At 40.4% G+C, this 26,321-nt stretch overlaps 1 protein-coding gene across 16 annotated transcripts in view; it reads left to right on the plus strand.

Annotated features, from left to right (window-relative positions):
• DGKI (diacylglycerol kinase iota) overlaps positions 1–26,321 on the plus strand; it is a 463,467-nt gene that overhangs the window by 225,032 nt on the left and 212,114 nt on the right. For 15 of the 16 annotated variants that reach the window (XR_010842070.1, XR_010842071.1, XM_059074881.2 and 12 more), the window contains 4 exons: positions 7,534–7,605; positions 11,418–11,534; positions 22,257–22,331; positions 22,916–23,011. Coding sequence is in view for 14 of the 16 variants with exons in the window: in XM_059074881.2 (XP_058930864.1) it covers positions 7,534–7,605; positions 11,418–11,534; positions 22,257–22,331; positions 22,916–23,011 (360 nt within the window). In the remaining 2 variants the exon portion in view is untranslated. Of the gene's footprint in view, positions 1–6,339; positions 6,542–7,533; positions 7,606–11,417; positions 11,535–22,256; positions 22,332–22,915; positions 23,012–26,321 lie in introns of those variants that run through there. The other variant, XM_067042067.1, reaches the window with a different exon arrangement.

The following is a 26,321-nucleotide window of genomic DNA, read 5'->3' on the forward strand; positions in this document are numbered from 1 at the left end:
GGTTAAGTGCTGCCACATGTTCCTTATTATTTTGGAACTTTGTAATACTAATTGGTATCAAGAGTGCTCACTCTGTAGGTTTTCCTACCATCAGGCCTAACCTACAGAGGAGAGGGGAGCTTCTCAACGATGATGACACCCTTCTCACCAGCACACTTCTTATTGTTTTGGTAAGTGGAATATCCTTTAGGCCCTCTTGCAGGACAGAGTCAACTGATGGGTTTTCCAGCTGTCCCTGGCATGCCATGGCAACTCTAACTTGCCTATTTCTGTGAGATTTTGATTGTTTCTTCCTCTATCACAGCAATTCTGGCATTGTTACTTCACTTAACACGGTCTGTTTTTTTGTTCAAGTTTTCAAACGCCATTCTAGTATTAGTGTTTGTCATAGTGTTAGCACCATCTTCTGGGGTTCCTGATAATGTGTTAAATTCTCTGTTGTAGATGAGTGCTCCGACACTGAGAAACCCTCTTTTATCCAGCTTTAAGTCCTGCCCCCTTTGTCCTGCACTCTCAGGACCCAGTCCCATACACGCTTTCCCATTCCTGCTGGTACATATTTGTTAAGTCATACAGCTAGATCTTTCGAGATGCACTCCTTTTTCTCTCTGAGCGGCCTCTGCACGTTCCTGGCTGGGTGCATTGGTGTGAAAAGATTATTAGGTTATCTGAGATACTACCAGGAAGAGTAGATCTCACACTAGGATGGCATTTGAAACTTGAACAAACAAACAGAAAAACACCAAAAAACCAGTTCATGTTAAGTGGAGTAGGGATGCCAGAATTGCTGTGATAGAAAAAGCAGAAATTAAAATCTCACAGAAATAGGCCTGCTAGAGTTGCTATATTAGGGACAGCTGGAAAACCCATCAATCAGTTGACTATTAAAATCCCAAGTGAAGTCAAAACTATTGTTAGGTAGCAGAATCTTTTCTTTCTCTAAGGCATGCATTATCTGGTGATATTCCTCTGACATAAATTCATGAAGCCAGGAGGGGCACAATCCGAGTAATTTCAGCAAATTTTGTAAGTCTCTTTCTCAGTTGTCTGGGGGCTGTTATAGCAAAACAGTCTAAGTTTGAACAAAAAGAAAGTGTAATTAGTTTTACCAGTGAAAGCGCATTTTCCTCAGTTAGGAGTAGAGAGTACAGCCAGTTATTTCCTGGAATGTCATACTTTCAGCAAGATTATAGATTATATAGCTTCTCTGAATATCTGTAATGATTTGTAGCTGGTAACTGTGGTAACATCAACTTTAAAAAAAATAGTTTTTTTGTTAAAAACACATTTTCCAGAAAACAACCTTCTTTGTGAATACTATCAGCGTAAAAATTATACTTTTTCTTGGGAAGGTTTTCAATTACGGGGCAGTCAGAGATGGACACTAATTTTCATGGGAGACCATTATTATAATTGTAGCTGGTTGTGTCATTAGGTAAATATTTTCATGTAAGGAACTTCCCTGGTATTCTAGGACAAAGATATAAACCCAACAGTTAAAGTTTTGTATGCAGTTTTGGCCATATTGAATATAAGTATCTGAGTAAAGCATTTTTATCCTAGAATCAGAGGGGTGATAAAAAATATGAAATATAAACATCACAGTTAAAATAGTTAACACTAAAATGGAAATGTAAACCAGTGGCTGTTGTTATAGGCTTAATTTCAATTATACATTAATTGCAAGGTTAAGCCATTGACTTCCATGAAGTCATCTGCCTCTGATGACAATGTTCTGGACATCGCGTCTTAGGCTCTTCATACAGTCTAGCAGGTCTGTGGTAACAGTGTTAACTTATGCTGAGAATCCTGTGCCCTGAATTTGCTTTTCCCAGCACCACACTCCCCAGGAGACTCAATTTATGACCTATAGCTTGTAGCAGGGGCTGTCAGATAAATTAATGGAAAAAGCAGAAACTATCTGACTGGCTCGGGTTAATAAATCGTAATTACCAACATTAGAATGGAAGGACGCAGAGGCTCTATTGAGGAATAATAAAATGTCAATCTATGTGCGTGAGTCAGTGATTACCCTCGACGGAGGGCATATTATGGACAATAAGGGCATCGATAAACTTTCAGAGCTCTTAATTAATGCCATAAAGTATATTATAGTTAAACCCAATGGACAAGAATTTAGATTTTTCAATGATAATTCTAATAAAGTAACTATAGATTCACATAATTTGCAGCTCTGTCAGAAGTTATAAAAAAATTGGTTACCATAATTCAATTTATAAAGATATTGTTTATTTTAATTCAATTTTAATTCAGTGTATGTTTACATTTTGAAAATCTTGAGTGTTTATAAAAATGTTAGCTTAAACCTAGTAAAAATCAGTATAGGAAGTTTTAGGAAGTTCAGGTAAGTTAGATTTTCTGTGAGTAAATGAACCCTAATCTTGCATAAACTACAGTATTAATGGTACCATTTTTACACTGTGATAAAGCCAAGGAAAAGGCATATTATAAAATTAGCCTAATATCCAGTGATTCGCACTGCCAGGCAAGGGTACACTTATCTGTGGAAAACTGGGCTGAATAGTTTGTTGACAGGAAAAAGTCAACAATTTGCATGTACAAGGAAAGAGATCGGTTCATGGCGACTTTGCTCATTAAAGATTGAAGTTTGCGCTCTGGATAGGACAGAATTAGTCCGTAAGTCTGTAGATCATGAGTTAAAACAGGTACCATTTTTTATTAGTCAGAACAAAGTTTTCAATTAGGTCGGTGTGAGTTTGCATGGGGGTCACTCAAAGGTCAAACAAATGTCATTTTCTATTGGTCAGAAAAAAGTTTTCAATTAGGTTGATTGGTGTGGCTCTGCACCTGGGTCACTCAAAGGTCTTAGCTACTCACCAGCTTCAGCTGGTCAAACCTGAAACGTCATCACTGGTTGTCAGCTTCCGCTGGTTAAAAGCAGTTGCATGGGAACAGCACAACCAGTTTGAGATGGGCTCCGATTGGAAAAATCTCCTTTTACATTGTGAGTATCAAATTGCTGTGGTATTTTTATCCCACTGGATAAGTTTACAAAAGTGCTATAATCGTTTTATTTTAAATTTTTCTAGAAATAATGAATTTTGCATCTAATTAAACGTGAGGTGAACATTTTAGATATTAAATATAAAATGTAAAAGGGTATATACATTTTTCAAAAAGGAAAGGGAGTATATGAGCAAAAATGAAGTTCTCTGTGTTAAGATAGATATTAACTTAGTCTTAAAATTCCCTTGGGTTTGCCTTTTGTAATACTTTGTGAACCTTGAATATGCAAGTGGATATGGAGAGGTTTATTTTGTTGGTGATGGTTAACGTTTTAGAGGCAAGAGCAGTATCAACTCTTGGATTGGATCAAATCAAACAGGGAGTCAGGCTACAGTCAGGAAATTCCCTCACTCAAACCTCAGTTAAATACGTAAGCAATACAATAGTTTGTTTCAAGTAAAGCCCCTTTTCCTGGTTTCAGCCAAGGCTGTAAAACTGAGTGCTATTTGGAATATGCCCTAGATTGCACAAGAGAAAGAGGCAACAAAGCCAAAATAGCCCTTAAAAAACAGAGTCAGTTGAAATTCAGTTAGGGCGTCTGTCAGTACCATAATATCAGATTTGGGCCAGAATTTAAAAATGGGTAATTAGGAATCTGGCTCTTTTTGCTGTGCTGAGATCCCAGCCAAAGCCTCCCCATTGCAGGTGGTCTGTAGGAACTTGGTGCCTGAAGGCTTCAGTGTGGTTCTATTTATGTCTTTATGTTAGACAGTAACCGTGAAGCCATGGCCGCTGTGACTCTGCCAGACTAGAGAATCCAAAACAAAGCAGAGAGCTGGTTACACCAGGCTCATTTCCAAGGGACCCATCACAGTTCTGCAGAAGCACAGTGCCCAGTGCCCCCGTTGTGGCTGGCCTTGTTATTTGTTTCTGGTTTCAGCCTGGCTGTCAGGGCTACGCTGGACTGTATCTATTTCTCCTTGAAGTCAGCAGGCCGATAATCGATAGAGGGACGGGCTAATGCTCTCACTCTACCACTGAATAGAGTATTGCTAAGTAATCACACGTGGCACACTAGAGGACTTCGTCAGCAAGGGGTTAGAAGAGGTTCCAGCAATAAACGGACTCCTTCACTTACGTGTACTGTGTTATAAAGAACTTTTCGAATGCGTTGTCTCATTTGATGCTTATAACTACTCAGAGGCGTTGGAGAGGTTCGTATTTTTATTACCATTTCCAGGTGAAGGGAGAAAGTAGAAAGGATTAAGTGGTTTGCCTAGCGTGTTTGCTGTGTCTAGAGCGGGTGGACGAGAGCAGTGAGGGGACATATTTTCAGGTGGTTTGGGTTAGGTTTTTAAAGTCTGGATAGCATGAAGTCTGTAGCTGGGTTACAGTGCGGTAGCAGTGACGTCCTTGTTCGATTAATCAGAAAATATTCATGCCATGCCTACGATGCTCAGAGAACTATGCTAAGCTGCAGAGATCTCTTAAGAAATATTAGAAGCACTTCTCTCAAAGAGCTTGTAATTCCATTGGCGAGAGAATACATGCGCACATGAAATAGCCAGCAATTTAGGGCAGCTGTTCATTGATGCCAAGGGGAGATGCAGGTGATGAGGCCTGTAGGGTTAGGAGGAGAGATTACAGTGAATTGAGGTGATCTTGGAACCTTTTCTTTTTAGATTTTGTAGTGGAAGTACAATTCAGATGCTGTATATGAAATAGTGGTAGGCGCTCTAAATGGTGGGTTGGGAATTTAAAAAAACCAGCAAAAAATGGTAAAATGGGCAACAATGGAAACATAAAAGAATAAAGCATGTTATAGAATATAATTAATCCCATCTCACTATAGACAGGAATTTATAATGGCTGGGGGTGGGAGATTGACGTAGAAAAATTGGCTGAGAAGATAATGGATGGCGCTGAACGTCAGGGTGAAGAGTTTGCTCTGTAATCGCAGGGAAAGAAGTAGTCATTTGCGTATTTAAGATTGAGGCTGCTATTAACAACAACAGCAGCAGCAGCGTTTTCCCCCGGGGTCACGGCCCGGGATAGAATGAAGAACACAGGGGGAAACAGACTGTCCGTGGAGAGACAAGCTAGCAGACGGAGCAGACATCCAGACGTGACGTCACCGCGGCTTGATGCCTGCTGGGCGTGGGGTCCAGGGTGGGAGAGTCCCAGCACACAGCCAAGGTTGTCTTCGGGAGTCCCTACTCGGGTCCTGCGCCAGCTTCGGCATGCTTGCTCTTGCCTGCTGGCTTCCTTCTGTACACAGCGGAAAGAGCGCCAGGGCTAGAGCTGTGGCACTGAAGAGAAGTTTTATTCATCTCTTTTCTTGCTCAGTCCATCAAGAGTGGCTTGAGCAAAGAGAAAGGACTTTTCAGGTGACTCTGATGTGAAATCATTCCTGCCTATTTAGCACCATTTCATTTCACATTGAAGAGTTTGTGCCTGATCTTCGAAGGGACCTCTCTACCTAACCCCGTGGTCCACGGGACTCGGTGCCCTCCCTGGAAGCTTTTTCTGTCGGGCAGTGATAACTGATGCCAGGGGCTGTGCAGGTGGTGGCTGGCTGCCACAGCGGTAAACCTGTGGACGCCAACCTGTCCTAATAATTCAGTCCACGTGTGTTTTACAAACGTGCGTCCTTTTCCGGGGAAATGATATTCTCCTTGACGGAGGAGGTCTAGCAGGACTCATTGTTTGTGGGGAGATGAGTATGTTTGGTGTCCTTAAGACCATCTGAGTTTCAGTATTCACTAGGAGGACTCATAGGACTCAGTGTATATTACTCACAGCTGTGATTTATTACAACAAAAGGCTACGAAGCAAAGTCAGCAAAGGAAAGGCGTGTGGGGTAAAGTCTGGAGGAAACCAAGCCGTAAGCTCCGAAAGTCTTCTAACGGTTACGGAGGGCGTGCTTAATTCTTCCAACATGAGTTGTGACAACACGTGTGAAATATTGTCTCCTAGTTTCATGAGAAGCTCGGTGAGTAGGGTTTTATTGGGGGCTGGTGACATAAGCACATACCCTGCTTAGCACATACCCAACCTCCAGACTCCCAGAAGGGAAGCAGGTGTTCAGCATACATCAGGCTGTTTGTACAAACAGTTCAGGCACAGTGAGTCACGCTTAACTGTTGTGGGAACCGTGGAACCCCTCCTGAAGTTCAAGTTCCCGAATGCCAGCCAAGGACCAACGTTCCAAGCAGGCCTTTGTAAGGAGAGCAGACTCATGCTTGTTTTGTGAACTCCTCTGCCCTGAGTGATGCTATTATTACCTAAGCTGTTGAGAAAGGGATATTGATGGAGAAACTTTTCAAAATCCAGGAGAGTCCGGTGTTAAGGAAGAGGTCCTGTTTCTAGAAGTAAGAGTTGAGGTTGGGGAAAAGAGAGAAGGATTCAAGGAGGAATTGCAGAGCACAGAGGATTGACACTGGTCCCGGTCTTACGTCCACATGCAGGAGATTGGAGAGGGAGAAGGAGACCTGGAATGTGTTTTAGGAAACCAAGGGAGGCGAGAGGACCAAAAAGGAGGAAGTGCTAATTAGTATGTAAAATGCTGCAGATACGTAGGAATTATGGGGACTGCAAAAATACTGTTGGGACTGCTTTTAATAATGTGTAAATTGAGTTTTGGGGTTTTTTTAATTTAAAGTTATCTGTATACGTTAAGCAAGACTTAGTCAACCAATGCCTTAAAAGCTTTCCTGCCCGTCACATCTTTCTGTTTTCTTTGGATCACTTTACAAAAGCCTTGTTTTAAGATTGTTATTTTTTGTCCTTGATCTGCATTATTTTGTTTGGCTTAGATTTCACAGGCAGATAGAAATAGATGAGCTTTGGGAAAGCTAAAAAATTTTCCTTGAGCGTTACTGTGTACTTCTCTCTGGTAATTATTTAGGGACAGAAGCAGCCAAAAAGCATCTCTTCCTTTCTTGATGGAAAAGTAATTGTTTGTTCATTAAGAGGATTGTGTTTGCTATTCCATTCATCTCATTGCTGCTTGCTGGCGAAAAAATGGAAATTGAAAGCTGCTTGTTTTGAGTCCAACATCCCAGGGGATGATGAAAGAGTTTGCATTTCCTCCTCTACCCTGAGACATCTCTCAGACTCTCACTTCTAGGTCACCTGCCTCTCTCATGCTTCATTTCTCTCTTTGTGGGTCCTCCATGTTCAGGTTGTATAGAACCTCTGAGATGGGTGACCATTATAAAGAGTCACGTGAACCAAAAGCGGCGCTCTCTTTTACTTACAATAAAAATGTATCAGAACCTCATTTACTTGGGAGAAAAAGAACAACGTTTTTGTGTCTGACTTTGAGTAGTGTTAAGGAAATGCTGGTGCCTCCTGTCACACTCCAGAGGATTCGGGGATAGGAAACTCTCGCGTGGTAGAAGTTGGAGATGCCGCAGTGCCGAGTGTGGCATTTGCCATCCCAGTTACCTTAAGCCGGGCCTTACTTTGTTGGACTTCAGGAGGGCAGATGCACACTGTGTTTGAAGTGGTTTTAATTCTCTGTTTCTTATTCTGACATCCCAGGGCTTCCAGCAAAAATTCTCCTTCCACAGTAAAGAGATTGTGGCTATCAGCTGTTCCTGGTGCAAGCAGGCGGTAAGTTTGGGGATAAAATAAATTGGGCTCGTGTTTTATCAAAATCGACTTATGTCATTGCTGGAGTTCCTGTCTGTAAGTGGAACGTTATCCTAATTTATGTATTATTTCTCTCATAGGATCTGTGGAGGAAGAAAGACAGATTAAAACTATAAAACTATAGCATAAATGAGCTGGAAGAAAGTATAAATTAACCCCTTTATACATTGAAGCCTGGGATCACAGATTGGAAAATCCTCTCCTGGTTCTATCCCTGGGTTTAGAATCGAGGGCTTTTCGCTCCTACGCCACGTTTTCCCCACTACACTAGATTGTCGATGACTCCTATAGTGGGAGATTGCAACCTTAGATAATCCCTCTGACACAGAAATTGAGGCATCTTGGTTCTTCTGTTTTGGATGTGGGCAACTTATTTTTTTATAATGGGGCTATGTTAGGATAAGAGTGGTCTCGTATCCTTCTTTAGGTTTGGATGTTGTTATAGTTGGCTGTATGCTCATTGAAATGTAAGTCTTTCTTACATTTGAACATATATACTGATCAGGATCCAGTGGTAATTTCCCTATTTACTTTTCCTCTCTTATCTGTCTGTTTTTCATTTTTTAACAGCTCTGTCCCAACTAGATGGTTCATCTTTTTGTTTGCCTATGAACCTGTTTTTTTCTTTAGAGTATACAGTGTATACTCTAACTCATAAGTTGGCAAACTATGGCCTGTAGACCAAATCTGACTGCTGCCTGTTTTTATAAATAAAGTTTTATTGGAACACAGCCATGCCCATCCTTTATGTATTATCTCTGGCTACTCTCATGCTACAGCAGCAGAGTCGAGTAGTTGGAGCAGAAACAGCATGACCCTGTAAGACTAAAATATTTGCTCTCCAGTCCTTTTATAGAAAAAGTCTGGACCCCTGCTCTAATCTCTCAATTTACCTGGTGTTTTGTTTGTTTGGTTGTTTTTGAATGACTGTATAATTGCGATGCATTGTCCCCTCACTGCACAGCCAACCTGAAAAGAAAGGGCTGTGCTGTTTTAGCAAGGGTAAGGGTTTGAAGGAAAACATGAGGACTCTACACACAACAGCTTTACCTATAGCCAAACAAAGCCATAGGGCAGGAGTAGAAGATGCATTTAGTTGAAACGCATGAAACTGACACTTCTGTGGGTCAGAAACTTTTGAATTTTGGCAATTCCATCAGGTTCAACCTAATAATCTCTCTGGCATAATTTCCCTAGGCCCGCACATGTCAGGAGGGTCCGCTGTCACGAGGTAGGGACGCCTTGGTCTGTAAAGCTCAGTGCTTGCTGTGTCACTCTCCTGGCACATTTTTTATTCTTGGCATTTCCATCTCCTTTCAGTTAAACGTTACACGAATAATCTTTGTGCTTCTGTTCAAGAACATGTTCACAAACATAAGGCCATCCTAGTCCTTGAATGAGACTATGCCATCAAAGCAATATCTCCACCTGGACAGGAAGAAGCAGATTTAGGGCCCAGGGGTCCCCAACTCTGTCTGTGCTGCTGGTTTCCCTGATCTGGTGAGATGTTACTTGCTAAATGGCATCAAGCTGGCCTCAGATAGGCTGTGCCTGCTCCTGTCCCCGTAGCTGCCAGGTTGTGGTTAGGTGGTTGGTCCAGGGTTATTTAATTTGGGAACTCAATCCCACTTGACCGTGAACACATGTGCTCTCTTTTTATTAATCTGTACTCCAGTTGAATCACTAAAAAACAACTTTCGCCTGACCCCTGTGGCAGAGTTTTGGTCAATTCCAAGTATTGATATCTTAGAGTTTTTCCCAGGTTTACAATGTGATTTTTCAAGGACTGAAAACACAAAACATTTTAAGACAGATCACAGTGGTGGTGTATTTTAGCACTACAGGTAATTCCTTCTAGGATATCTGCTGTCAAACAATTAAGTGCCTTCTATGGGCGCTTCCTGCAGCAGAAAATAAAAGTGGGTTTGGGAACTGGGTTTCATGGATTCAGGTCCTGACTCTACCACTTAAAAGTCCTGCAGTTTTGGACATACCTCTTAGTGTCTCTAGATTAGAGATTACTCGGGTATAAATTGAGAGAGTTGGAGTAGGCAGTCTCTGAGATCCCTACCGTTTTAGAAATGCAATGGCCATTCATTTGGGGGTTTATTTGAATTGCTAAAAGAAAATCACTTTCTAAAAAAGGAATTCAAATGACATTTCTCTGGTATAGCAAATTGTTTGCAGATCAGAAGTAACTGGTGGTAGGGGGAATTATTTATTATCTTATTAATTAGTATTTCATGCTTAATTAATTGCTTTAGTAATTTGCCATGGATCATGTCAGATCTTGAAGATACTCGGCGATAAAGACACAATTTCCCTGATGTGACATAATTGGGGTGGCTATACTTGCCAGTTTTCCTGAAACAGCGCTAATTTATGTCTGCTCTTCCAGCATAATTATTACCAGTGCTCCCTTTCATTCTTAAAATTGTTTCAGTTAAGCTGATAAATTATGTGGTCATAGTAAGTATAATCCAAGTAGAAGCTAATGTTAATTTAATGGAGATTTTATGTTTATTAGAAAACAAATGTTACCACTCATTATCACTTCACAGTCACCAAAAAAGATGATTGAAAATGTGATTGGCCTAAGGTTACTCAGTCCATTGGGGTATAAACTTAAGCCCCTAGAACTGCGGTATCTTTATGATCATTAGTCTACTTTTACTTCCTTTCAAAAACCAAAAGCACTTTAGACTTGCCACGTATGACAGGACCATTATTTTTTCAGTGGTCCTGGACAAACCTAGCAGAAACGGTCTTTTTTGTTCCCTCTCGGATTAACAACTCTCTAGAGGAGACATCTTCTTTCCTGGGTCCCCTACACTGGAAGGCCTGCCTGGGAAGGATTTACATCTATGGATAGAAAAAGGAGAGGCAGATGGTCGGCATTGCCTTTCTGCTTTGCCTTCGTTTCCTTTTGGACATCATCCCAGATCAACCAAGTCTGTGAGCAGCGCAAGCCAAGTGAAAAAAAATTATGTGCAAAGTTAGCCTTCATAGACCCCTCCAAGTCTCTAACATCTTTATGTAAATATCCTATTAAAAGCTTATCAAATTTTAGCCAGCTTGTCCTGTAAGATTGATTTCTTGTTATCAATCGTTATCAGTTTGTAAAGTGGAATGAATTTGAAATCTGGTCTCGGAAGTTCCTGGGGCTGGTTGGGCAGTGACGAGAGTGTGACCTGAGACAGAGAGAGAGGGAGGGGGAGGGGGAGAGAACACAGAGAGAGAGAGAGAGAGAGAGAGAGAGAACACACAGAGAGAGAGAGAGAGAGAGAGAACACAGAGAGAGGGAGAGAGAGAGAGAGAACACACAGAGAGAGACAGAGAGAGAACACAGAGAGAGAGAGAGAGAGAGAGGGAGAGAACACACAGAGAGAGAGAGAGAACACAGAGAGAGAGAGAGAGAGAGAACACAGAGAGAGAGAGAGAGAACACAGAGAGAGAGAGAGAGAGGGGAAGAGGGAGGGGGAGGGGGAGGGGGAGAGAACACACAGAGAGAGAGAGAGAGAGAGAACACAGAGAGAGGGAGAGAGAGAGAGAGAACACAGAGAGAGAGAGACAGAGAGAGAACACAGAGAGAGAGAGAGAACACAGAGAGAGAGAGAGAAAACACACACAGAGAGAGAGAGAGAGAGAGAGAGAGAGAACACAGAGAGAGAGAGAGAGCGAGCGAGCGAGAGAGAACACACATGTACTTATTCCTTCTTGTGGCAGCATCGTCCTTTGCACAGAATTGTTTACCGGCCTGTTTTTCCCTTCAGTTTCACAATAAGGTGACCTGCTTCATGCTGCACCAGATTGAGGAACCCTGCTCCCTGGGGGCTCACGCTGCTGTTATTGTCCCGCCCACCTGGATCATTAAGGTGAAGAAACCTCAGGTAACTGCCGGAGCCCTTGTGCTGCTGGGCCAGCACAGAGAACAAGTAACCGCTGCTTCTTGCTTTCCTCCCCCTGACCAATCTCTGGGTTCTTACAGTCTCTGCTCACTCATCCCCAAGGTCCCGTGCTGCCCAGTTCATCCCATTAGCCCATTACAGCTCTGCGTTGGGCTCTCTCATGGAGCCAGCCTCCACCTCCTAAAGAAATCAAAGTTACACAGCAAGTGTTTCCTCCCCACTCAGGTGCTAATGTTCTCTTTCATGGATGCTCTCCTGAGTTCATTAAGGACCCGAACTGGGGACAGCTGATTCTCACACGACTCTCTTCTCTTCCAGCCTGGGCAGCCCCAGGGAGTGGCTCTGAGGGCGCTCTGTGCCATTGTTCGGTTGCTATTACCACCACTTGCAACCCGAATGCAGACTGTGGCTCATGACCTGCCCCAGTACACAAGGCCTGCTTAGAGAGCAACACTCTTTTCTTAAGGCAAAGTAGAATTTATCCTCTTAACATCTAATCTCATTCTGTATTCCATCCTCATTGTACTTTCTGTCCTGGAGAGTCTCCGCTGCTATATTCTGGGAGACCTTGGTAGTTTTTCAACAAGGTCCTAATCTGTGATAGAAAAGTTTCTACCTTTGTACTGTACATCTTAGATAGTCATCTCCAAGTTTGGGGATGGCAGACTTTTGATGTTACAGGGAGAAGATTCTACCTCCCCCAGGGTGCGGGTACCTTATGGAGTCTTCTTGAACGTAGTGTCTTTAAAAGATATGGCAGTCCTGCTTCAGATGGTCTCCAAAATTATCATGTAGTGTATCCTCATTGACTCAGTTTTATTTAAACACTGGTGGATCAGGGACATTGTTTTGCTTCATGTGTTTTATATAAAAGTTTTGCCTCTGATGAGTAACACGTAGGAAATCATCTTTCCAAGTTAAAATCCATGCAAGCCCTTGGGAACTGTTTTCCAGAGACGAGTACAGTACCTACACATTAAAAAATGAAACATTGGGCTTCCCTGGTGGCGCAGTGGTTGAGAATCCGCCTGCTGATGCAGGAGACATGGGTTCGTGCCCTGGTCCGGGAAGGTCCCACATGCCGCGGAGCAACTAAGCCCGTGAGCCATGGCCACTGAGCCTGCGCGTCCGGAGCCTGTGCTCCGCAACGGGAGAGGCCACAGCAGTGAGAGGCCCACAAAAAAAAAAAAAAAAAAAAAAACCATCTAGTTATTTTTACATTTTAGAGCTGAATGTCACGAGATGCCAAATGAGTTGTCCAAGGTGACATAGCAAGTCAGTTACAGTGCTATGTCTGAGATTCAGGTGTACTGATTTCCAATGTGGTGTTATTTTAAAACCTCTTTAGCATTTTTACTTCTTTGTGTGTGTTTTTCCCCTAAAATTCAGTAATCCCTCCATGTGCTGTATAGTAAATATTCAGTTAAATCAACACGTTTTTCATCAAGAACCTTGATGGTATCAAGAAGGCCTCTAGGCATTGTGACATAATACACAATCCTTGCTCGGAAGAACCATATCGTTATTTTAAGGAAAGATCAGGGAGAGCTTTATGAAGCAGGTGGATTTCACTCTGCCTCCTTAAAGATGGGTGGGATTTACATCCGTGGAGAAGGAAATGGCAAACAGCAGAATGGCACAAGCAAGGATACTTTGTCCAAAATTATCTTCATGGGACTGTGAGACTAGGTTGACTGCAGTGGAAGGTTTATGGAGGGGGTGTGTAGGGGATAAGCATAAGGTTACTCAGGCCTGACTGGGAGAGATTTTTGATTCATGTAAACTTTATCCTTTTAAATAAAGGAGTGATAGAGTAAAACTGTATCTTAGAAGAAAACAACGAGCATTCGTGTGTAGGAGGACCTAGTGGTAAGGGATTTTGGGCCCCTGAAGATAGAACCGAAAAATCAGAAGATTGCCACTCTGCAGAGAAATTCTAAGTTTACTTTTCTAAACTTTAAAAATTCTTTTGGTTGTGGACATTTTCAAGCAAGTGAAGAGAAAGAGAAGATTATAATGAATTCCATAACCGTGAACTTTTATGTTTGGTGTCGCAGATATTTTTAATGTTCATAAAGACATAAAACAGATTCTATACCTGAAACACCACAGATAATACAGAAATTTAACTTGAAATACAAACTCTGCAATTATCATTTCACATCCTGAATGGCTGTTGCAATGTTCAATAATACATTAGTCGTCACTTCTTTCTAACTAGTCACATTTCTTTCCTATAAGGAATATTACTGACAAAACATCATACTCGTTCATCTCTTCCTATAAAAGCACTTCTTTACTATGTGTCTTATTCAACATTACATTTAAATATATATTTAAATTTATATATTTATAAATATATATTTAAATATATTTTAACTCACTGTCAGAATTCTGGAACCAAGACCTCATGTACCTGATATATTCCTGTTTGAGGTCAGGTCCTTCTTAGTCTTCATTTCAATCAATGCTTTTCTCATCCTATGTCTAAATAATAACCCTTAGTTATTGGGATGTTATATCATTAAACATCTTTTTCTATATTCATCTTTTCTGAAAAGGAACTGATCTGCAACGCCGATAATAGTAAACATTAAAATAACTAAATAAGACACTTGAGCATAAAAGCGTATAACCCTGAACTTTTCTGCTATTATTGTTTCATCTAACCCCTGCCACACCATATTTTCTTTTTTGTAGTTAAATTTGTTTTGAGATTCACACGCAGTTGTAAGAAATAACACTGAAGGATCCCATGTACGCTTTACAAACTTTCCCCTCATGGTAACATCTTGCAGGATCATAGTATAACATCACAGCAAGGATCTTGACATTGAGTAGTCAAGACACAGACCAATTCCATCACCGCAGGTGTCCCTATGTTACCTTTTCAGAGCCACATCCATTTTTCTCCTGGTCCCACCCCATTTACTCTGTCTTCCCCAAAGTGGAAATCTTCCTTTTTTTCTTTGGCTAGAGTATTTTAAAGCAGATTTTACCATACCATTTAATCTGTAAACGCTTCATTTTGTTTCCCGAAAAGATAACACTTTAGAAAGACAACTACATACAATTATCTCACCCATCAAAATTAAATAATTTGAGGTGGCATCCTTAAAATATTTTCTGGTTATTTCAAATATATCTTTTTTTTTACAGTTATTTTTTCAAATTAGGATCCAAAGTCTACAACTGCCTTTTTTTGACTGATCTCCTAAATCTCTTTTAATCTATAGCAATCTCCTCTCTTATTTTTCCTGCCATTTATTTATTGAATAAATTGGGTCACTTTACCTGTAGAATATCTCATATTTTAATTTTGGCTGATTGTATCCTTATTGTGTTTTACAATGATTTTCTGTATGGCCCATATTTCTTGTAGAAATATTTAGATATAAAGACATTAGATTCAGGTTTAATTTCTTGGCAAAAGGACTATATGGGTAATGATATCTTTTTCTATAGTGTAGCTTTTAAGGGAACATAATATCAGGGTGTTCACTCTTAGTGATGTTAAGATTGATCTGTGAATTCGGGAGCTGTCATCCTAATCCATCTATTATAAAGTTGTCCATCAGTCTTTCATCTATAATTTTATCCATTAAGGATTGTTACCTAAATCTGTTATTTCATTAGGGGTTGCTAAAGGGTGATTTTTCCAGTTTTTACTCTTCATTTTTTAGCTACAATTTTTCTATCAAGAGACCTTTCCCTTATTACCAGCAAATACATAAAAAATGCTTACTTGTTTGCCCTTAAATTTTCAGAATAATAAGTTGGTATCTTAGCAACTTGTATTAAGTGGCTGATTGGTGGGGGGTGATTTTTGGAGAGTAGTTCATAGTCTGGATGCTAAAGTCTAACATTTTTTTCATCACGCACCTTTTTATTATCTTCTACGATTCAGGACATCATAATAATAAGAATGAAAGCTAACATTTATTGAACACTTTACATGTGTTAGGAAATATTTTAAGTACTTTACCTTGCAGTATCTCATCATCACAGTGTTCTATGGAGCAGGTATCCTATGAGTCCCATTTTGCAGCTAAGGAAAGTAAGGAATAGAAAAGTCAAATAACTTAGCTGGGACTATATAATTATTGAATAGTTTGAGATGGCATTTGAACCCAAGAATTGTGATTCTGGAAACCAAGCTTTTAATGATATGCCATGCTGCTTTACTGTGTTACTGTAGCCAGCCTTGTTGAATCAGTTAGCTTTAAAATTTTGGTGGTCCCTCCTCCTCTGGGCTCCAACGCCATTAAGTAATTTAATCAATTAACTAAGTTCTATGTAAAGGGTAGTGTATGATGAGCTTGGGGGCAGGGTTGCAATAGAGTCGTGCTGAAGAGCTCTGGCTTGCAAGCCAGGCTGCCTGGATTCATAACCTTGCTCTGCCACTTAATAACTTGTTTAACCTCAACTTAATCTCTTCTGTTTCAGCTTCTCAGCTGCAAAGGTTAAATAATACTAGTACCTAACTCATAGGGCTTTCATGAGGACTAATGAACTAAAAAAGAAAAAATAAAACACACAGAAGAGCACCTGGCTCATTGTAACCGCTCAAATGTTAGCTCTTGTTATTTTCCTTCTTGTTGACTTTTAGGGGTGCAGGATATCAGGTGAAGCCGCACAACAGCAGATAGCAACAGTGGGTAGTCATACAGGGGTCAAGATAGAAGTTATTGATCCCTGAACCATCTGTATTACGGTGAAAGAGGATGTAAAGAGGATGAGATTTCCACTGGAGAGGGTAGAAGGAGACAGGAATAGGGGCCATAGCCTGGCACCTACTCTGTTTCCAAGTGCACCTTGAAATACTACTGTAACTGTTGTATTTCACACTGTAGTGGGATTATGTATTCACTAGCACAATGCCTATCCCATGGGAGAGAGTCAAGACCTGATCATTTACTGAATAAAAGAATGGAAGAAGACTGGGAGAACATCCATACCCAGAAAGTGAAAGGAGGAAGAGAAACCTGTAAGATAGAGAACTATGATTGCATTGAAGTTCCATTATTAAAAAAAGAAACATAGGGCAATCATCAATGTTAAATTCTGTAGACATGAAAAAAATAAGGATTGAGAAAAGTCCTTGTGTTTGGGACCAGAGCATTGATGACCATAAAAACTATAGTTTGTAGAGTGTGGAGTATGGGTGGCAACCTGTGAGTGATGGTGTGGAAGCAGTAAGATTAGAGAATTTGTTGGAGGTATTGGGAAATGATAAAAAATAAAAATAGCATTTGGAAAGTAGCTAAAGAACAGATAAAATGTTTTTTCAACTTTTAGAATTTATATATCTTTCCTTCTTTATATATTTCTGTATTTTTTTATGACACTGCTTTAAAACGATAAAGGAGAAGAGACTTAATTGAATTAAGTAAATGTTTAATTAACCACATTCAAAGATTCTGTTACATGCAGTGAGAGGTCCAAAGATGAATCAGATGCTCATTTGATGTCCACAAAGAGTATATTCCCCAGTGGGGAAAATAGACACAACAATCTAAATCATTGGTCAGGGTATTTGTGGATTCTGGAGAGGAATTCAGCCACATGTAAATCTTTAATAAAAGAGTAGCTTTCAGATGTCTGGGAAGGTTTGTCTTTTTGATCAGTGTTCATCTCGTGGGAGAGATACATATATGGTGGTGAGAGGAAGGGGCCAGGTTGGCCCAAGACAGGTTCGTTGAAATAGCCCTGGTCAGTGAGACGCCTACACATCTGAGGTGGAGAGAGGTAAATGCCACCTAAGATGTAGAAACACAGTGGAGACATGAAGCAGAATTGAGAGTCTTCAGTCATGGAGAGCAGCCTAGGCTCAGTGGAAAATCTGTATTTGTGCTTGGTTTTGAAGGATGTGGGCGGCGTCCCTGGAAAGAGGGATATGAGGAAGGACAATGCAAGTTGATAGGACACAACTGAGAACAACAGTAAAGATGGGTCATCAAATAAAGTCAGCTATATTTGTGATGTTTGTGTCTAAACAGATGACTCGAGAGAAGAAGAGTAAAGGAAATCTGCTGGAGTGTATAATGGTCAGGAAAAGTGGGCTGTAAAGAGGTGTAATTAAACCATATATTTTCCTTCTCTGTTGAAAGATGGCTGGTTCTGAGTGGATAATTACTCCGTGACCAGCTGTGGAGTTGGGAGCTGCATGAAAGTTTGATGGTAAGGGAAATGAGGGCTGCCTAGATGATTTGCTGGGTTTCGTCACCAGATTACTTAGAGAGACCTAGAAGTTAAAAGGTGATGGACGGTAGATGACTGGAAGGAATTAAAATGACAAGAAAACCAAATTTCAACACCCAAACCTGAATCTGTTGATGTAAAGTAAAAGTTATATTTAAAGTTACAGATGTCAGTGTTTGTCCTCTGGACTGAAAACGTTAGCAGATGATATTTTGACTGGATGAACGAATTAAAGATGTTCAGATACGAGTGTAAGCACTCGGAGCTGGTGGAGCAAGACCTGTGCGACATGAACTTTTTGTGGGTCAAGTTTGGGGGGGCGGGACACTAACGGTGTGCGTTTTTAATAAATAACATCGTTCTCCACTTAATGCGTTAAAATTTAGCTTTCCCAGTTAAAAAAATCATAGGGAAAAGTCTATATTAATACATACAGATTTGACTCTTTTTGAAACTAATGTATATATCCCACACTATGGATATTTTACAGTTTATTTAAGCCAACTCCTTACCAATGGATATTTATATTCTTTCTAATGGTCTACTTATAAAAATGTCGCTATCAACTCCTGCCTAACCTTGCATTGCCTTTCTTCATGCTAGTCCTTATTCCTTATGATTGGTTGATCTTAAAATGCTGGGGACCCCATGATATGTAATAGCAATGGCCAACAATCTCCCTCAATGCCCGAGTGACTTCCTTTGATTAGTTCTAAAGGTCAAGCGATACTTGCTGTGATTTGGCCAAATACGCCTGAGAAGCTGCGGAGACCCTGTCCTTAACTTTGGAATGAGTTTTCTTGTTTCTTCTGCTTACCTGTCCTCACAACAACCTTTGCTGCAATGGTACAGCTGAAGCAGGGCAGAGTGAGAACCTTCTTTAATAGGCAAAGTCCGTGGATCGCCCTCTTATTATCCATTAGAGTTTTGTCCAGTGTATGATGGAGGAGGGCTTCATTTGGAATCATGAAGCGAGATATCTTCTCTTTAGATCTGTTATTATTTAGATCCTTGGTGATCCCATCACCTGAGGAAATCCCTGAAGAGTAATAAGAGTAGTACGTTAGCCTTCATTCACAGCTGAGTGATTCACCCATAAGATTTTGTAACAGCCCAGGAAGGAGTCATAACTATGATAAAGTTTGTGTTGATAGGATTATTTTTGTGGCAAGGTAATTCTGTCTAGTACCTGGTACAAGAAAACAAAAAGCCTTTATCTTTTCTTAGGACTTTAACAAGAGTGGGCCCAGAATGTACAGGGGGCGAATGCTGTTAGAATCAGAAGAATGTAAAAATCCAAATGAGAGCACAGGATTTCCCTGTTTTGGAAAGTGTTGAACTTGCAAAGTGAACCCTTTGTAGCACTGAGTTAACTGCCCTTGTTAAGAGGGCTGCTTTGTTTTAGGACACAGGACAGGTATTAAAGGTTTCTTGACTGTATCACCAACAATTCTAGACAATAACGTCTTGGCATAATTTTTACACTCTTGGAAAGCATGTTGTTTTGTTTAGCTCTCACAATACTGACCAGGCAGGGTAAGTGATAGTGTGGATAAGCAAGGCTAGAAGACTTGTCTTGGCCAAACCATGACCCGAATCTGCCTTCACATCCATCTGTTCCTCGTTGAATTACGCTGCCTCCTAAAAGCAGTGATATATTGAGACCGAGATACATATTTACACGGGAACAGAAGGCAGCCTTGGGAATTTGGATGTGTGCTGTGAAGTTCCATACTGCTTATCTTTTGCTATTTGGCCATCCGTAGGGCTGTAAGCTTCCTCAGAGCTCACATAGAAGCGCCCAGGTACTGTAAGTCAACCACTGTGCTTTATTTTTGCCCCCTCCTTGTTCTGTGGGATGATGGCCTCAGACGCGTGTGGCTCGGTGAGGCTCAGAAGCACTTGTATCTGTGTTTAAAACAAAGGCTGTTTTGTGTGTCTGTTCCCTGTTAGAGTTGAGTTCCCTGTCTGCCCTGTTTTCAGACATCAAGCCTTATTTTGCTGTGGTTTTCTAACCCTCTGTTTCTCAAACATACTTGATCATCAGAATCAGCTGAAGAACTATGATTTCTATGATCAGGCAAGTTTAGGAAACAACCTCAGCTTGATCCATTCGACCTAGCTCTTGGAGTTTAATTATTGAGTCCTGTCAAGAACCAAGGCCGACAGTGTGTGCCTGCGAGCACTTGGGGTCCTGCCTTGCTTTTGACACTAGATGCACGAAAACAACAAAGAAGTTAGGAAGCACTCACTCACTTCCTAAGGATCCTGTTCAAAATCAGGGAAGACTCACTCAATGTTGTGAACTCTAAAAATATTGGTTTATTATTTCCACAACAATTTGAGTTCATACTGTGTGCCGGGCGTTTGGGCTGGGTGTTAGGGATATAGAGCTGTGAACGAGGCAACTGACATTTATGGAAATGCTTCTCATGGGATGGATACCAAGTTAACTGCTTCACATCCTTTTTCTTGTTTAAACTCCACAACTGTTCTGTGAGGTAGGTATTATCAACTTCATTTTAAGATTAAGAAACTGTTATTTCAGAAGCTTGACTGACTTGGCCAAGGTCACAGATCTAAGTGACAGGGAGGTTCAGAATTCACACCGGGTGACGGGCTTTACCGCAGTACTTATGGCTCCTCACTCTGCTCTTTGTACTTCAAACAGGGGTTCTCAACCCCGGCTACACATTCGAATTCCCTGGGGCGTTTTATTTTATTTTATTATTCTATTCTCTTCTATTCTGGGGAACTTTTAAAAAGTATCTTTGCCTGGGCTTCACCCCAAACAAATAAGAATATTTGTTGTGTCCCAAGTACCAGCACTCAGAGCATCACTGAGTGCCATCAAGTAGATACTGCTTCTGTCGGTCTAATAGTTTTCAGCGTTCTTCTTGGACTATTTGGCTGATTAAAAGTTTAAAGGTTCCAAGTAATTTTTCTTCCCTTTTAATAAAACGGAAAGTCGTCAAAATATAGCAAGTACTCGAAGAATGCAAAAGTTTCCCAAAGAGGGGCACGATAGCACACCCATTTAAAGAGGAATTTGGAAATTTGGAGATCTCTTTGCAGGAGAAGTATAGTCTAGAGTGAGTGATGAGAAATCACCTGGAATCTCGAACACCCATGAACTTCCGGATTTCTTTTCTGGGGAGATTCAGAGAACCCGAAGACTCTTTTAATCTGATGGGGGGAAGAAAACCTTGGGACAAATGGTGGTCCAAGAAAGTTTCCTTCATCCTTGGTGAGCACAGGCCACAAATCAACTTATTTTTTTCATGATCCAAAGGAAAGTGAAATAAAAGCTAAATAGTTTCAGTCTTGCTAACTTGGATGTTTTACTACATGTACTCTAGACTAAGGTTTATTTTGAATGCTAAGAAAAAATACTCAAAAATGTTGAAGAATAAATACCTAAGTTTCTTCAGGCTGTTTGAAAACATTTAACTGCTCAAAGAATGCAGATGTATATACTTATATAAGCTTTTAAGTTAAGAATTTTGTATTTCAGGCTTTCAACACTCTGTAAAACTCTATGACATGGTAGTAATAGCTTGCCTTTATGGAGATGGCAATTTAACTATTGACTTTTCTCTAATTAAATCTGGTTTTGCCTTGTCTTCAGCCAGTGAGCTGTGACTGTCCCCTGAGAGAGGTTCTTCTCAAAGCATCTGTATCAAATATTAAGAGTAAATAGCTGTAATAATCACAAAGTTGTGGTCCATAAAATCCCTAGAAAGAGAAAGACTGGGCATGTAAATTTGGGCTCACTGTGTTTCAGCAAGTTGGATGCAATTCTATGAGAAGAAAAAAAAAATTAATGTTACCAGGGGAGGGAGGGATTTTTAAACCAGTGGGTCTTTAGCCAGAGAAAGGGAAGAGCAGTGGCTCCCACTCTTATTATAAGTAACTCGAGTCTTTGCATATTAAAACCAAGCCATTAATGCTGATAGGGGAGTTGGATCATAACGTTCCAGTGGGGTTGAGTCATTTTATGAATAGGTCATTCCCTATAAAAAGTAAAAAGAGAGAAAAAAAAACAAAAAAGGAAAACATGAAAAATGGCCTCCTTTTTTACATTTCCACATAGGTGATCTCCATACCAGGAGATGAACTTGAACTTGGTTGGGCGGGAGACGGACCTGGTTGGGCGGGAGACTGGAGCCCCTCAGAGAATTTGGGATTCTTCCATTTTTACTGGGAGGGTTGGCAGGTATAACATGTGTTGTTATGTGAGTCCATGAGAGCCTCCAGGGTTCTAAGTCCCTGCCTCTCCGTGTGGTGGGGAGTCAGTCGCTCACTCTGAAGCACGCGACTGGGTTCTGTGTGTGGCTTACCCATGAGCAGTGGCTTACCCATGAGCAGTGGCTTGGAAGTGTCAAAGCATGAGAAGCATGCCGTCGAACAGCATGTGCTGCCGTCATCTTCTAGATGGTTCTGCATGGGAAAGCTCGTGGGCCGTCTGCCTGCGAGCTCAGGTGGTCCCTTCTTTCCCTACAGAACTCGCTGAAGGCTTCAAATCGGAAGAAGAAGAGAACAAGCTTTAAAAGAAAAGTCAGTAAAAGAGGAACTGAAGTAAGTGTTTGAGGGTGATGGTCCAGTGAAATCCATCCTCCTTTCCATAGCCGCCTCTATCTGACTTGACCTGGCCAAGTGTATTTTTCTGATCTATCCCCTGCCACTCTTTCCTTCACCTCATTCTAACCACACTGGGATTCTGCCTATTCCTGAAAAAAAATAGGTATATAAATATGTATATTCCTTAAAATATATACATATATATATATACATATATATGAAACCTCCTGCCACTTCAGAATCAGAGCATTTGCACTTGTCTGTGGAAGTATTATCCCAAAGATTATAAAGATGAAGATAAGAGCTAGAACGTTCCTAGAACACTTTGAGTATACAGAATAAAAACCAAAGTGTGGCTTAATTCTTGGGGGCAAGTTATAGCTTGAGATACTTTCTCATTTACTCTGAGTTAGCTCTGTGAAACAAGATGCAGAGGGGTTTTTTTTGGCGGGGGGATGGGTTTTTTGGGGAGGGGTAAGGGGGTAGTGGTGGTGCTAGTAATTTCTCACTTTCATTGTTTGGGGACTGCCTTTCAAGTCACAGATGTATGTCTCAACAGTTCCGCTTTCTTTCTTCATTAGGAAAACAAAGGTCGTCCTTTTGTGATAAAACCTATCTCTTCTCCTCTCATGAAACCTTTGCTTGTGTTTGTGAACCCTAAGAGTGGAGGCAACCAGGTAAGTCAGTTTTCATGAGTTTCACCTGGAGGCTTCCATGCCTTCTTGAAAACACATTTCCCAACACCAAGTAAAATAGCACCACGTAGGACCCCTAGCATTGGAAGACAGCCAGTTTCTCCAGCAAGGGACAGCCTCACACGTGACTGGGCTAGGCAAAGCCTAGAGGTTCTAGGATTTATCCCTCCACTTCCATATAAGGCTTTACTAGAGGTACTCAAAAACCTAACTGCTAATATTTTCCTTACAGATGTTCAAGAAAGGTCATTCTGTAAACTCTTAGTTAATGTTTCAGGTTTCTCAACTCCTATAGTTAGGAAGCCCTTTATGAACTTATCTTTCTTTCTTTCTATTGTAATTTAGACCCGAGTGCTCTTTTCCCTCTCTTCAGAGGAAACAGAGATTAATGATTTATTATTCATGATAATCGTGAACAACAGATACCACCAAGGCTAGCAAAACTATATTACGTTTCACAGGTTTCATTTGGTCTTTGCCCGAGTCCTATAGAACGATTAGTTACCAACCTCATTTGAGGATAAAGAGCGAGCCTTAGAAAAATTAAATTTAATGACATATCTAAAGTACACAGCTCTTTAAAGGATAGAACTTGTTCTAGAATCCAGGTCTTTGTCTCTTCATCTGGTTTTCTTCCCACTCTCTGAGGCTTCTTATCAATACTCTTCTGTGGGCTCTGATTTTCTGTTATTTTCATGTGGGACTGGATGATAAAATATTTCCTGTGTCCATTAACTTAAGTGCACATTTTACATTTTGAGACCAGATTCCCTGAAGTATCGTGCGCTAAACAACTAAAAGATTTAAAACTGTTTAGTCACCCCATATGGAGGAGGGAGGGGAGTCATAGAATTAGGGTTGATCCAAAATGATGTTCTTATTACTAAAGTTGATGGGCATTTTTCCAGATCGCATTAATTATAGTAAAGCTTCTCTTATGGGAGCTTGTAATTTAAAGAAAATATTATCCCTCCTTTCCTTCCTTTCTTCAGAATTCTTAATAATAATTCTTGTGTTAAAAGTCTGTATTAACATTGTAGAGAACAGGAAAAAGAAACATGTTATAAGCAGAGAAATAATCTATTTTCAACATTCTGCTCTTTTGAGTCGCTAAGTGATTTTCTTCATGTTGTAATGATGGTGATCCTGACACTCTACCACTGGAAGAGTTTCTCAGGAGTGAGGTTCAGTTTGCCCTGAATCCTACCCCCTCCCTAGCTCTGGTCTCGCTGTAGCCTAACTAGGATTGGGGGTGTGGTTGGGGACCGAGGAACAGAGCGAAGCTAATGAAATTAACTCCATGATTTTGGCCACCTGAGCACCACGTGCTAATTAATGTCTGATATATTTTATCACAACAGTCTTTAGATAAAATGCCTTTGTTAAATTATCATAAGCCTTTTCCCTAGGGCATTCAGAAAACTGTGGGTGATCTCTGCTTTTGAGGAGGGGATGGTCCAGTTAAGATACAGCCTGTTCCTGTTTCAGTCTCTGTATAAATTATTAAAGACAGGGACTTCAGAGATCTAAGTTTGCTTCCTCTTTCACTAAATAGAAAACAGTTCATGGACGCTTACGTGATAAGGATATCATGTTTGTTAATGACACAAAAGGGGCAAATGGGGAAAAGAATCTGAGCAACGTTAAATATATGTGAGTTGTAAATTGAGTGGATCAGACCGCAAGTGCTGTGGAAGTTCAGAGGCAAGCGGTGACTTGGGAGTGATAAGGAAATGGTGTCAGGGGAGTGGCTGAAATGGAAGATGTGTACTACTTAGTTGTGCAGAGGAGAGAAGACTGGAGTCATGTCCTCTTCCTCCTCTCTTGTCACATTGCTGTTCACCCATTACCGTGCACCTTTCTGAACTATTGCTCGAAATTACTCACCCTGTACACTATGCCCCTATAGTCCATGGCACACACCTGTATTGTGTGAATTGCAGCGTAAGTACTCCATGTGTGCCTTTACTGCAACGATACAGTGTCCCTAATGCCGGGGGCCGCACCTCTGAACCTATGATGTCTAATATACGGCATAGAACAGTGAACAAATAATTGTTTAATAAGCAGTATGTGTAGAAGATGGGATGTTGTGATGAAAATGATTCATTTTGAGTACAGTATGGTGAGTAGAGGATGCATATTAAGTTACTAGAAATGTGATTAGAGGTTAGAATGAAACTATGGATCAGTGTCTTAAAACCCGGCTGAGGATTTTGGATTTATATAGTGAAAACTTGTTTTTTGCTATTTAAAGTTTTTTTAGTTCTGAAAAATATTTTTTAAACAAAGGAGTAATATGATGGAAGATTAATTAGACACATAGAGAATATATATATAATTCAGGAGTCTATTCACTTAGCATAAATCGGGTAGAGGACCTTGTATATACATCCTATATATAATATCAGTAGTTTGCATTTACTAATCCCAAACTCCTAATCCTTCCTTCAACAAGGTCCTACTGTATAGCAAAGGGAACTATATTCAATATCCTATGATAAACCATAATGGAAAAGAATATGAAAAAGAATATATATATATATAAACGGAATCACTTTGCTGTACAGCAGAAATTAACACAACATTGTAAATAAACTGTGCTTCAATAAAATTTTTAAAAAATTAAAAAAATCAGATAGAGGGATAGCTCAGTGGATGGTTGGATTGATCAATGGATGGGAGGACCGATGGACTAATGGTGGATGAATAGGATACATAGAAGGAAGTAGAGCATCAAGATTTTCCAGCTAATTATCTGGAAAGTGGCTTTGTTATTGATGGGTTTTCAGGAAAGGGAAAAATTATTTTGGGAAAGAGGTTGAAATGAGTTTGAGCAATTTGAGATCACAGTGAGGTATTCAAATTTTTTAAATGGCCAGTTGTTAGAAACAAAGGGCTTCATGACTTTGCTGTCATTTGATCCACTTTGGCTTGTGAATGCATTGCCCTAATGATGTTACCTCCAGAACATCTAGGATTCTCAGAAGTGTTGACTCACCAAATCAAAATTAATATTACAAAACTTTAAATTTCTATATATTTCCTCTCTGAAGTAGAATTCTTTACTAAGCCTAATAAATATGAAGAACATTGTGCATTATTTCTAAGCGCAGTGTGAAATGTGGAGAAAGCTGTAAAGAAATCCAAACGCCCATCTACAATTAGAATCATTCAAACTGACCTCCAGCGGCTTCGTATATTTACGGTTCCTTCTTCAGTGTTAGGATGTTACAGCTTTGATCCCCCGATTGTGGTGAGCAGGGCAGAGTCACGGTCAGGGATGATCTAA

The sequence above is a fragment of the Kogia breviceps genome, chromosome 9, assembly GCF_026419965.1.
Source record: "Kogia breviceps isolate mKogBre1 chromosome 9, mKogBre1 haplotype 1, whole genome shotgun sequence".
NCBI lineage: Eukaryota > Metazoa > Chordata > Mammalia > Artiodactyla > Physeteridae > Kogia > Kogia breviceps.